At 22.8% G+C, this 13,341-nt stretch overlaps 5 protein-coding genes across 5 annotated transcripts; 3 read left to right on the plus strand and 2 right to left on the minus strand. All coding sequences in view use genetic code 6, as the record gives it.

The window, feature by feature from the left end:
• Window positions 1–248: 248 nt before the first annotated feature.
• Window positions 249–588, plus strand: TTHERM_000113178 (hypothetical protein; the record flags this gene model as incomplete). Its single annotated transcript, XM_012796245.1, has 2 exons — window positions 249–439; window positions 576–588. 2 exons carry the CDS (start codon window positions 249–251, stop codon window positions 586–588), a joined length of 204 nt encoding a protein of 67 aa, XP_012651699.1.
• Window positions 589–590: 2 nt separating this feature from the next.
• TTHERM_000113179 (ubiquitin-like Rad60 SUMO-like protein) lies at window positions 591–833 on the plus strand (the record flags this gene model as incomplete). The annotated part of the gene is made up of 1 exon (XM_012796246.1): window positions 591–833. The coding sequence occupies one exon, from the start codon at window positions 591–593 to the stop codon at window positions 831–833; it is 243 nt and encodes an 80-aa protein (XP_012651700.1).
• Window positions 834–1,645: 812 nt separating this feature from the next.
• On the minus strand, window positions 1,646–6,782 carry TTHERM_00113180 (hypothetical protein; the record flags this gene model as incomplete). The annotated part of the gene is made up of 10 exons (XM_001010713.3): window positions 1,646–2,270; window positions 2,993–3,066; window positions 3,128–3,314; window positions 3,369–3,568; window positions 3,635–4,207; window positions 4,267–4,608; window positions 4,676–5,134; window positions 5,187–5,278; window positions 5,616–6,367; window positions 6,430–6,782. The coding sequence occupies 10 exons, from the start codon at window positions 6,780–6,782 to the stop codon at window positions 1,646–1,648; spliced, it is 3,657 nt and encodes a 1,218-aa protein (XP_001010713.3).
• Window positions 6,783–9,353: 2,571 nt separating this feature from the next.
• On the minus strand, window positions 9,354–10,241 carry TTHERM_000113209 (hypothetical protein; the record flags this gene model as incomplete). Its single annotated transcript, XM_012796247.1, has 1 exon — window positions 9,354–10,241. The coding sequence occupies one exon, from the start codon at window positions 10,239–10,241 to the stop codon at window positions 9,354–9,356; it is 888 nt and encodes a 295-aa protein (XP_012651701.1).
• Window positions 10,242–11,608: 1,367 nt separating this feature from the next.
• TTHERM_00113210 (F-actin capping protein alpha subunit containing protein) lies at window positions 11,609–13,307 on the plus strand (the record flags this gene model as incomplete). The annotated part of the gene is made up of 2 exons (XM_001010716.3): window positions 11,609–12,841; window positions 13,005–13,307. The coding sequence occupies exons 1-2, from the start codon at window positions 11,735–11,737 to the stop codon at window positions 13,305–13,307; spliced, it is 1,410 nt and encodes a 469-aa protein (XP_001010716.3). The 5' UTR covers window positions 11,609–11,734.
• Window positions 13,308–13,341: the final 34 nt, after the last annotated feature.

Here is a 13,341-nt window from a genome sequence, read left to right on the forward strand (position 1 = left end):
TCGTAAATATTATTAAATAATTTTTTGATAAAGCATGAAAATTAATTCATAATAATTTATTTCATTTTACTTAATTATCAATAAGCTTTTATTCAATAAAATAATTTTCTAAATTTAATTAAAAATTAATTTGCATATTTCGATAAAAATTCTAATTATTTTTTACACGAAAAAAATGATAGATTGATCAGAGTCTAACAGAATTAATATTACAAAAAGACATCAGAATTGATAAAATCTGACTATCGATGGTCTATTATATATTAAACCTGATTTAGTTAAAAAGATAAGTCAAGGATCAATCATAGAAATATAATTAAATTAGATTAACAAAGTGCAAACAAAAATCTTTACCATATCTGAAATTCTAATTTCTTAGAAATATCTATTTAAAAATATACAGAATATAGCAGATTTTGTAAGGATATTTACTAAAAAGGTATATTTATTCATCATGATTAAATTTATAGTTATGCGATTAGCTTTCTATGAGTCAAATTATGTTTATACTTTTCGTTCTTTTTACATTACTTACTTTGCTTACAAAGCAACTCATTATTTTCTTGTAATATTAGATTTTCAACTTGAATATGGAGTAGATTAAATTCTTTGTAAGGATAGTCATGGAAGGAAGAAAAATTCGACTGGTTATGAATAAGAACAGCACCATTGAAGAAGTTCAAAAAAAAATCTATGAAATGGAAGGCTTGAATTTCAGATTTTTTTAGTTAATATTTAACGGGAAACGCCTAACCTAAAAGTAAACTCTTAGCGAATGTGAGGTAAAAACTGACTCAGAGTTGAATATTGTATGGAGAGAGTATAGTGGATGAATAAGACAAAAATATTAATAATAAATACAAAACAAATCATTTATTTCTAAATATTGATTAACATTATAAAATATTAACTCTCATTCTATTCCAAATATCAAAAGAAGGAGAAAAAATTTTACAGTCATTATTTATTTCCCTAGGCATTCAACAAATTTTTTGATAAAGCTAAAAAATTCATATTTAGCTCATTATCAAGACTATTTATTTAAATTTAACTTTTATTTATTATAAAAACAAACATCAATCCATCCATCCATAATTAAATAAAAATATATATATTAAAGTAATATCATTTATCTATCTATCCATCTATATAGACATTTATTTATATTTTAGTTTATTTGCTCATAAAATATAAGAAATAAATAAATAAAACCAATTTCTCTATGATAAGAACATTATTTTCCATTTCAGGTGTTTAATTGAATTATTTGATACACATGAATTTAATTAATTGATTGATTGATTCATCCATTATTTACTTAACCAATTAATAATTTTAGAATAGCGTATTAAAAAATAAGAGCAATTAAATGTAAACTTAAAAAGGATAATAAATAAGTTGTTATATACGTTTAAAAATACAAAGAGATTTACAATATAATAGGATCAATAATTTTTGGTGTTTTTTGGGTTAATAACTATGATTATTCTCAAATCAATAATAATGTAAGATAATTGATTTTAATTGTGTCATTATAATCCTATTTTTTTAATTTACAACCAATTAACTAACTAACTAACTAACTAACTAACTAACTATCTAACTTCATTATTAGTCAATTTCTAGTTTTTTTGGATTAATAATTTCAATTGTGATTTTGTTAGGTCAAGAAGTTGGGTGATTCGTATGTTTTTTATATTTACTATTAGTTATATTACTATTGAATACTCATTTATAAAGTGTTGTTTTTGGCTTTTTTCGCAGTCGAAGTATTGTCAAATTTATTTTTATTTTAAACATTCAATGGACTTAGTTGAGGTTCATTAGTGGAATACTCCTCATTATTTTGTTGGACAATATTATTATCATTTATTACTGTATCTTTGTTGTTCATTCTTTAACTTTCAGAATTGTTGTTGCTTGAAAAGTTTTAAGTAGGAGCCTAGCTCTAGTTGTTAGAGTTTTAATTAAGCTAATAAATTTGCGATCTTTCATTGATATCCTTTTACTAAAGCAAATACTGCTAACTTAAATTTAAATTAATTGAGTTTTGCATCTTGATAGAATTCAAGCTCTTTTTGAGTACTTCGTCAAACCTTCCTGTAGAAGGAGAGTTTTAGATGAAGCTCTTTTATACAGATTAATTTTAATCTAGCTAATAGTATGAGTTTTGCTAATTAGAGATTGTAGCATAATTTGATACTTTATAGAATTCAGTGTATTTCTTTCTAATATTATGAAGCATATCCCAATGAAGTCCATCTGGGCTCCTATTCAATAAATTTAGTTAATTTAATTAAAATTATTTTTTTTAAACTAAAAATTTAATCTAAAAAAAGAGTTTCTTAAAATAAAATTTTTTTATAAATAAACATATTTTCACTAATTAAAATAAATTAAATTTATTTATTTGCTGATTAGAGGCAAAACATATAAATTAATTTAAATAGATTTAACTAAATTCATTTAAACATAATTAATTTTTGAATTAAATTAATTTCTTTTTGAGATAAATTTAGAAATTTAAAATCTCCTATTTTAAATTTATTTAATAAATGTTAAATTTAGATTTTATGGTTTCCTTTTTTTATTTTTTTATCTAAAATTAAAAAATTAACTTGGATAGGATAGACAAATTTTAAAAATATTTTTATTGATTGAATACTAAAAATTATTTTGCTTTTAATAACAAATAAAGTTTTAATTGTCAAAATTAAAATTTTAATTTTTTTAATTTCACAAAAAATTATTCTATTTTTGTTATTTAAAATTAAAAATTCACTTAAATGAACAAATATTTTAATTTGATTGAAAACTAAAAATAATTCTAATGATTTGTTTTGCTTCTAATTTCAAATAAAATTTTAATTATTATAATAAATATTTATTTGTCTTGAATGTTTATATTAAATAACAAAAAAACATTTCATATTTATTTAAAAAACATTGAAATTAGCTTTTTGTTAATGAAAATTAAAGAAATTTTTTTTACCTTGTATGACCAAGTTATTTTTAAATTTTGATAGGACCTTGAGAACTATTCATTCTTTCTAAGATCATAATAATCTTTTTATATAATTGAAATTTGTTTAAATATTTTGAATTATTAACTGCTTATTTATCTTACTTTATGAAGGTTTTTTTATTTTTCTGAATATATCTCTATCGCTAGAAGAGCTATTCCTTCAACAAATAGATGCTAATCTATAATTTCAGTTTCATTTTAATCTGGAGCATTTGAAGACAGAGAGTCATTTAAAAACATTTGGCTTGCCCTGCTTGTGTTGTGCATTGTTTCATTTTATTGCTTTTATCTTTTCAAATTTTTCATTGATTAAAATTTTAAAAAGCTACTTTTAAAGAAATACCTCGAATTTTTTTAATTGGCTTGCACTTAGGCTAATGTGTAAAATATTGCCTGTAGCTTTGCTTTACTGACTAAACTAGGGAATACATCAAAATCTTAAAAGAATTTAATGAAATTTGTGATATTCATATATCCTTTTTAATCCTAATATATTTTGTAATACATGACTAAACTTAAATGAACTTCTCCTAGTAAATTAACCTAAATATTTTTAATTCATATTTATTTTATACTCTTTAATTATTTAAAGAAAGAATAAATAAATACAATTTCTTGGTCTTTTAAGATGTCCATCAAGTTAGCTAAGTAATCGTGCATTCCTTTTCTGTTTGGCTACGTTTATTCTAAAAGCTTTAAAATTTAACCTTCAACTATAATTTAAAGAGATTGTTCTATTTCGAGCTCAGGGTACAATTTTTCAGCAATCATTTCTAGCAATTTTACAAAATGCTCATATTCGATCTTACCTTTTGCACCTAATGATTCATCGTTTTTATACATATGACTTGAGAATCCAAGCTTTGGTGATGATATTTTTGGATCAATTTAGGAAACTTTATTTGTTTGTTAGTTAAATGTTTTGATCCATTTGCTTCCAGTTAGCTTAACGACCATAAAATCCATATCTATTTTACTCAAATATCTTTATCCTTTTATCTAATAGTCATCTCCACCTGCTAATATAGACCCTTAAGCTATGCTGTTTGAATACTTATGCGATGAATACTAAGCAGTATTAGGAGTATAACTGCCTTTCAAGTGACTTGAAGTTGAAGATTTATTTAAGCCTTTAATATCACTTAAATTTAATGAATGATTTTAACTTGTGCTAATTTTAGGCTAATTAAAAAAAATACATTTTAAAATCATCATATTTAAAAAATTAATTAATTTTCTACCTTCTTCATTATGCCTGCATCTGTGAGAAGACGAATTAATTTGAATGTTTTTAGTGTTGCTTAATTCATTGGTTCACCATATGAGCAATAATATTTAAATATTTTCTGTAAATTCTCATTATTCTTCTCGAAGACATTTATATTTGCAAAGGATTAGCCTAGCTTTTCTGCTAAAAATGATTTTCTTAAGTTTGAGTTATTTCTACTAGGACTTCCTGAAGCTGGTGGATTATAGAAGCTCTATTAGCGTGTACTCTATAAACCTGAATTCAATTTGGATCTGAAACTGCAGTACTAACTGGTCCTTGGAGTACTCCAATCAATGCTCTTATTTTGACTTAGCTTTTATAAAACAAAAAAACCATTAATTAATTATGAAAATTTATCAATCTATCTTAAAATCGCTTACTCTCATTACTAAAGTAGAAGGGATTAATAGAGAAGTATGAGAATTGTTAGTCATATGAGTTTTTTTTTAAATATTCAAGAAACCTTCTGAGACTTCCATTTTTTCTAAGAGTAAGTTTAATTTTTCTACATGAGAAGAGCATACGTATTTAGATGTCTCTATTCTATTTTCATAGCAAATGATTGAGCTTCTTATTAAAAACAAGAGGAATCTCTGAAAAGTGAATACCATTCCATAGTCTTTGAACCCAAAGATTGTAGTAGCGCTTTCAGCAACTCCAAACTGAAGATTTAGATTTTATAACTCCACAATAAAATTATACAATAAAAATGCTGTGCTTTTTGTATAATAAGTAGGACAAATATTATACTCACTCAAAAACTAATATAACGCTTTCAGACTCTTACTGTAGTTATCCTCTTTTTTCAACGAATTAGTTGGTTCCCATTTGAAATAAGACTTTTATTATTCAATTTAAAATTATTAATGAAACTATCAAATAATTAATTACTTCATATATTTTTTGTAGAACTGGATACAGAGGAGTCAGCACCTCTATACATTCTATTTCCAACGGTAAGTTGAAGCTCCTTAATTCTAGACCTAATAATTTTTATTTTTATTTTAAAACACTACGTCTTTACATTAAATTAAAATCTAAATTTAAATAATAAATTTTTTTTATGATTGAAATCTAAAAAATTTGTCTGAAATCTAAAAAAAATGGAATAATGCTTTTAATTTGATTTATTCTTTATGAAATTTAATTTTCTACTTTACACTTAATTAATTTTTATATTGAGTTGAGTAGATTTCAGTAAAATTTATTTAGTGCTACTTTTTCTGATTACTAATTCAAATCTAAATAGATATTTTTCTTTAAGTCTATTCTTTGATTTTTATGAAGTCTATAAAAAAAAATTTATTTTAAAAGGCATACCTAAATCTGTTTTTTCCATAATTCCCAAATACAGTGGATTAAGTTCATTAGTTATTAGAGAAAGCATGGCTTCTTCGGCAGAGGTATTTGGATATTTAAGCTGTGCTAGCTAAGGAAGCATGTCAAGGAAGGTTTCAAAGCTCATATTTGCTTTGTGCTTATTTACTTAGCAAAACAACAAATCCAACCTATTAATATTGATATGGGGAGATGAGCTCGATATAATGTTTGCATCAGCCATCATTTTGTAAAACTTATTTGACTTAAGATAGGTAATGTTTTATCTATCACCAAAAGTAGTGTAGAAGTGAAAAATAGTTCTTAACTGCATCTTCAATGCTACTATATTTTAGCCTGCTTCTGCTTCACTGAATTACTCCATGCTTTAAACGCTATCATAATTGTCTAAATACTGTCCATTCTAATGATTTTCGCTATTTCTAGAATTGTTATTGTTACTGTTTAAAGCACTTACATTGTTATTACTGATTTAGTGGTTATTCTATCTAAAATTTGAGTGATCTGCATTAGTAGGAGTTAAACCGTTTCCGGCCCATCCGCTACTTCTATTGCTTGCATTATTTAATGGAGATCCAATGGTGCTAAATGAATTCTTTTTCTTATGCTAATTTTAAGCATGGTTTCCTACCTGGTTAGCAGAAGATTTATTGTTTATCCTTAAGGAATCATAACCATTGTGATCTACTTAGGTATTTAGAGTGCTAAAACCATTACTTGCATATTATTTTTCACTATTTTTAAATTGAATTTTGATTTAATTTTTTAAGGAAAAGAAAAATGAATAAGTAAGTACATCTTGTTAGAATTTAACTAGGACGAGGTTGAATTCGGTAAAATACTTTATTGAAACTGAGATTATGATAAAGAAATCTAAAGCAATTAATTTTAGGTATTAGTTTAATTGTTTTAGGTACTATTTTAATAATTTATGTTAGCAGAGCTATTGTAGTTTTGTTGTGCAGATGGTGATTGCATTTGTTGTGGTGAGAGAGCAAAGTCGTGGATTTTTGGTCCTAATGCTCGGTAATTACCTACATTATTTTAAAGGATCTAATTCGATTGAGACTTCTTAACTGTACTTATAACTTTATTTGATGATGATTTTGTTGATGACGGAGGCTGCTACTTCTTTAAATTTGGATTCATTCTTGCTACTTTAATAAATTTTATAGTAATTATTTTTCTCCTTAATATTTTTTACTAACAATTATTGTAATTTATTTTAATGCTTCTAAATTTCAAAATCTTATTTACAAAACAAGCAAGCAAGCAAACAAACAAACAAACAAACAATCTATTTATTTATTTATCTATCAATCATTTATATTTAATAATCAATAAAAAAATTACAATAATAAGGATTTATTTATTTTGATTTTTACTTCTTACTATTTATTAATTGCTTGAATCATTGAATTTTATGTTTAATTACATATATTTTAAACTAGTTGTGTTCAGTTTATTTTTTCAATTCAAAAATTTAATATAGTATATTGAGTGAGTAGGTGCGTGTGTTTGCAACAATTTGAATTTAACTATCTTCACTATTATAGTAGTATCCTTTATTCAATCAATAAAAGTATAAATTATTGACAAACAAATTTAGGCTAATAAGAAATAACAAAATACTAACTTGATAAAAAAAAATATTGAATTTAAATTCATATTATATTGCATTTGCATATTTAGCCAATTTAAACCTGAGTTTTTTATAAAAGGTTTTTTGTGTAAGTTATTATGCATTTGATGCAAATTTTAACCTTCAAAAATGTATGGCTATACTTTGTTTTAGATTAAAAAATAAAACATAACCTAGGCAGCATTTTAATTTTGAAACTAATTACCTACCTTTTTTAAGTTTTAATAAATTACCTCAATTTTTATGAAAATTAAAGCCTAAAATAATTTAAAGCAAAAAAGTAAAATCTACATTTTACATTTATATTCATAATCGAAAAAGCGTGAAAGGCTCTTCATTAATACCCATTTCACTTATTATTTTCTTTCTTTAATCTTTTTAAAAATTCATTAACATTCTAAAAAGAAGTATTAATTGTTTGGTCTTTTACAATTCTATTATCATATGAAAAATATCTTTATGCTTTTAAGTTTTTAATTAATTTATAAAAAAATCTATTTACTTATTTATTTTAAAATAGCTGATTAAAAATGATTTATTTTATAATAATCACACTTTAATTATAGCACATATTTTTTAAATCCAGCTTCGTAATCATAAAATAGTTAATTTATTATTTAATACTATTTTAAAATATTATTGTCTCTTTAAAATTATTAACTTTCTAAAAAGATTTATTTATAGTTTGAGTCTTTTAAATTAATCTTCTAATATAAAAAATATCATTATGCTTTTAATTTTTGAATTAATTTACATATAGATCTATTTATCTTAAAACAGTTGATTAAAAATAATATCTTTTATTATAGCACCTATTTTTTAAATCCAGCTTCATAATCATAAAATAGTTAAATTATGATTTAATATTATTTTAAAAAATTCTTGTCTCTTTAAAATTATTTAGATTTATTTAAAGTTTGAGTCTTTTACAATTCTATTAATATTCTTATATGAAAAATAACATTATGCTTTGAAGTTTTCAATTAATTTACACATCAATCTATTTATTTATTTATATTAAAATAGTTGATTAAAAATTATTTTTTTTATTATAATCACAGTTTAATTATAATACTTATTTTTTAAATCGTGTTTCATAATCTTAAAACAGTTAATTTATGAATTAATATTATTTAAAATATTCTTGTTACTTTAACATTAACTTAATTTTTTCTTTTTTAGATAATACTTATCTATTTTTTTGTTACTACAAAACTCCAAAACAGGATTATTACAATTATTTGATAAAATATTTTTAAATAATATTACAAAATATTTTAGTTTTGTGAAGTAATTTTTTTGAAGAATATGGTCTAAATTATTTATTAAATTTACTCTTTTATTGAAAATAAATAAGGATGAAAACTCTCATATGTAACTTATTAAAATTTATTTTTACTATTACGATTATCTCACAAATTGTTCAAAAAAACACCTATTCAAAGATAGTTTAGAAAGTATTCATACTTTGCTTAATATACTTTTTAACTAATAAACATCATTCAAATGATTAAAATTAAAATATTCATTGGTTAATTTTTTAAAAGATAACAATCAACAAAATTGAAAATATATTTTTCAAGCTAATCCATAGTCATTCATTAGCCAAAAATACCTTAACTAGACATGACTTAGAAATCATAGACTATAAATAAACCAAACTTATGGGAAGAAAATACTTTAAATATTATTATAATTATTATTAGATTACAATTAATTTTTTTTTTTCTCACTTTCAAAAGTGAATTTGTTTGAGTAATTTAAAAATCTATTTTTTATTTGACATCATCAAAACTACCATTTAAATATTAAAATTTTGCAAAAAAATTGAGAAAGTTAAAAGGTTATTAACAAAAATTGAAAATTAGAATCATTATTTGATAATAATAATAATAATAATATTAACTAATTAATCAGATTTAAGCATTAAAAATATATTAGCTTATAAGAGAGAGAGGGAGAGAAAGAGATAATAAACTCAATTTTTAGAACAAAAGCTAAAAAATTATTTTTTATTGTAAAAGAGGTTTTCAGTTTCTTTAAAAAAGTAATAATCAACCTCAACCAGCAAGAAGGATTCAATATTTAGTTCTAACAAGCTAAGCTAGGCATTTATTTATTAATTTGTTGAAGATATAAATTTATTCAAATTACTTATATCTGATGATAGATAACAGATCTCTAATTTAAAACTAATAAAGTGGTGATTTGCAGTTAAATGAATTAGGCGAAGTTGCTATCCAACAGAGTGCGTACACTAGATTGGATCTCATGATTTAAAAGGCAAAGAAAGAAGCTTATATAATTAATTTGATTTTAGGTTTTATTTGTATATCTAAGATTACTGCTACTACTATTTGCTTTTAAACAAATGATACTTCATTCTCACCACTTTTGCTTTGGGTTTATCTAATGCTAATTTATGACATAACTTATTTACTCCATTTGGTAGGTGCTACTATTGCTGTCGCACGCTGCTCAGAAGAAGATTTACTCTATGGAGATCCTGATTAAGAAGAGATTTCTGATACAAATTTACAGTCATTTATATTTTAGCAGTTCCTTCTGTCCTGCAGACCAATAAATGGGTTAAAATTATAGGAAAATGCTGAAAAGAAATTTATAAATAACCTTAGATACGGAGAATTTTGTAGGCTCTTTTACATGATTTTATTTATTTATGGCAATGTAATTTTTTGTGCTGATGCAATTTGCAGCCCCGATAGAGATGAAATATATTACTATTTAACAGTGGTTTACTTAATATTTGGTTATATTTATTTATCTATTCCTCTTTTACTATGCCTTTTCTGGCCTTTTATTGCTATTTATACTTATTGCTCAGATATATGGTCTGAAGTATCACAAAGACCTCCTGTAAGATAAGATAATCTGAATAAATTAACAATTTAATGTTATAAAGAAATTGAGCAACCTGTAGAAAAAGATTGCACAATCTGTTTCATGTAGTACGAACCTGATGATAAACTTGTAGTTATGCCATGTAACAAGCTGCATTATTTTCATGAGGAATGTGTAAAGAAATGGCTTGAACGCAATGGAAATTGCCCAATGTGTCGTGTATATGTAGACAATGCTTTTGAGATTGAAAATCCATGAAAATCTATTTTAAGTTGTTGTTACCACACGGAAAAATAATGAAAAGAATTTCTTTCTACTATCGATTCTCAATCTAATTAAAAATTATTAAGCTATTTGGAAATAGCTCTTACAATTTTAATAATTAACCACTAAATTTCAATTTAACTCTTATAAAATAATAAAAATAAATGATGGATGTAATTAATAATAACATTTTCTATTTATAAATATAATAATTATCTTCTTCGATTCATTACTTTTGAGTTTACATTTAGTTAAACCTGGGTTGAATGCACTTCATAATATATAAGTTACCAAAAGCTTGATCTTAAATATTAAATTTATATTATCTATCATTATTTAATTTCTCTATCATTACAATTAAATTATGTTATCATAATTTTGCTGTGCATTTATTATATATTTTATATTTATCAAAATTAAGTTAATTAACTTTAATTTTGTTCCCAAGTCAGAATAAACTAAAATATAAGCTTTAATTTTATGTTGTTGTTGTTTAAATATTTTTATTAGATATCATAAATTTCAATGTCTCTACAAAATTACATTTAAAATTTTTAAAATAAAATAAATGCACATTTTTACAATTTTAATTTTATAAAATTTTGTAAATAAATAAATAAGCGAAACCTATCTAGAACTATTTATATTGTCTAATTAAATTTACTCATAAAATTGTAATCTTTTTTGTTAATTTTGATGGAAAATAAATATTTGTTTCTAAAAAGTATATTTTTTAAATTTATTGTGTAACTAAAATTAAAAGTTAATAGAATTCTTGAATAAAATAATTCTAAGAAAGAATTTTACATTTTATAGTAAACAAAAAATATTTTATGTTAGAGCTTACATTTCAATAGATAAAAATAGTTTTTAAATGTATCTAAAATAACTTGCATAAATTAAAAGTTTTAATAATATTTATAATAATTATTAATTAAATTATAGCTTTTTATTGAATTTTACAGTGAAAAAGGAATAAATTAATTTTAGAATATTTTATCATTTAAAATTTTTAATAAGCAAACTGATTTTGTAAATTCTTAATAAAAGTAGAAATCTTAGAATTAACAATTAATTATTTGGCTATATAAATAGTTATATTAAATATTTGATATGATAAATAAAAATAGTATACATTATTATATTTTTTTATTTTATTTACATTGAATCTTCAAATAAGTAAATAAAATTAATTGTGTGGAAATAGTTAAATATTAATTAAATTCAAAAGCGAATACTAAAATAAGTACTTAAAATTTAATCAAAAAAGTAGCAATTAATTTGTGTTTTCAGCTAAAAAAATATTTCAACAAGCAAGCAAGTAAATAAACACATGCAAAATTCTTTACAATCCCCTTTAAAATAGAACTAATTTTCACCTGTGAAATAGAGTTAGTTAAAGCCAGCTGAAGACTTCAACAAGAAGTTAAGTTAGATTTTAGAACTAAATTTGATTTCTATCAAGCAGCATGCTGCATTAGCAAAGAAAAAATTTGCAGTAGATTAGAATAGTAAAGAAAATATTGAAAAGTAAATTAAGAAGTAAATCAATGAAAATAATCATTTAGTTTATAATTACTTGTAAGAGGAGGACATGTTTGTTATGAAGTATTTGGTAATGGGACTTTACAATATTTTTATTGGTTATGAATAGAAAGAAAGCTTATTTTAAAAGTTTAGAATTCTAAATGATGAGCCTCTGAAGTTGCAAATGCAGGACGTTATTATTTTAGAAAAAAAATTATAAGAAAGAAATAAAATAATTGAATAGAGCAAAGAAACTATTTCTCTACTTCAATAAAAAATAGACTCTTTTGATGTTAAAATAGATAAAGCTAGACTAACTATCTCCTAAAACAAGAAAATGGAGAATAATGTTAGCTAATTGGAGTCTAATTTATAAGCCAAAGAGCAGTACATTTAAGATATAAAGCGATAATTTTAGTTGCAGCTTGAGGAAATAAAAACAGAAAACAAAACACTTTAAGAGAGATTAAATCTATTACATGCTGAAAAGTAGCAGTTAAATACAAACTTGAAAAATATTAAAAAAGCCAATATGGACTTAGATTTAGCCTTAAAGAAAAGCAACTTAATTTGTAAACAATTATCTGAAAAAATTGAAGAAATAGATCACTCACACTATTAATTTATGGCTAAGGGACAAACTATTCTGAGCTCAGCGTTTAATCCATATGATAATTCCGTTACGAGTACTTTCCTTCCACCCTAAGTTGAACAGTCTTTTGATCCTTAAGAATTTAATGAAAAAATGTATTAATAACAAATCTAATAATAAATAAACTAATTAAATTTTGAAGCTAATGATGTGCTTAATTCTAGTAAAATTTAATCAATTGGAATAACTACTCCTTAGAATCCTGATAGCCATAAAATTAAGTTTTAACAAAATTAATTCACTTAATAATCTCCTTAGCAAGTAATTAATTAATTTAGCAAATAATTTTATTTATTTTAAATGATAACTCATTAATGAAACAAACTATCTCTTTTTATGATAATAAAAAAATAATGATTAATTCTTTTTAATAATACATATTTTTAAAATATTAATTAAAATATTTTAATTTTAAAATAAAAAGCTAAGGGAAAAGACTATATTTACTCCAGAAAAATCATAAAGCGAAAATCTTAATTACAGATATGAATTTATAAAATTAGCTGAGTTTTTGTTGAGTATTTCTTCTATGGTTTAAAGCTCTGGAGGAAACTTATCAATTGCTTAATTTAAGCAGATTCTAGATCAGAAAAAGACAGAAATTTAACCAAAATACATAGTTGCTACATCCATGAATGATAATAACTTAGAATCAAGTTAAAAGATAAATAAATAATAATAAAATATATAGTAAAATTAATATATTAATTAAATGAAATTAAATTGAACCTATTTGTTTTTTTGTATTAAAAAATAATTTA

Source organism: Tetrahymena thermophila, assembly GCF_000189635.1.
Source record: "Tetrahymena thermophila SB210 genomic scaffold scf_8254752, whole genome shotgun sequence".
Classification (NCBI taxonomy): domain Eukaryota; phylum Ciliophora; class Oligohymenophorea; order Hymenostomatida; family Tetrahymenidae; genus Tetrahymena; species Tetrahymena thermophila.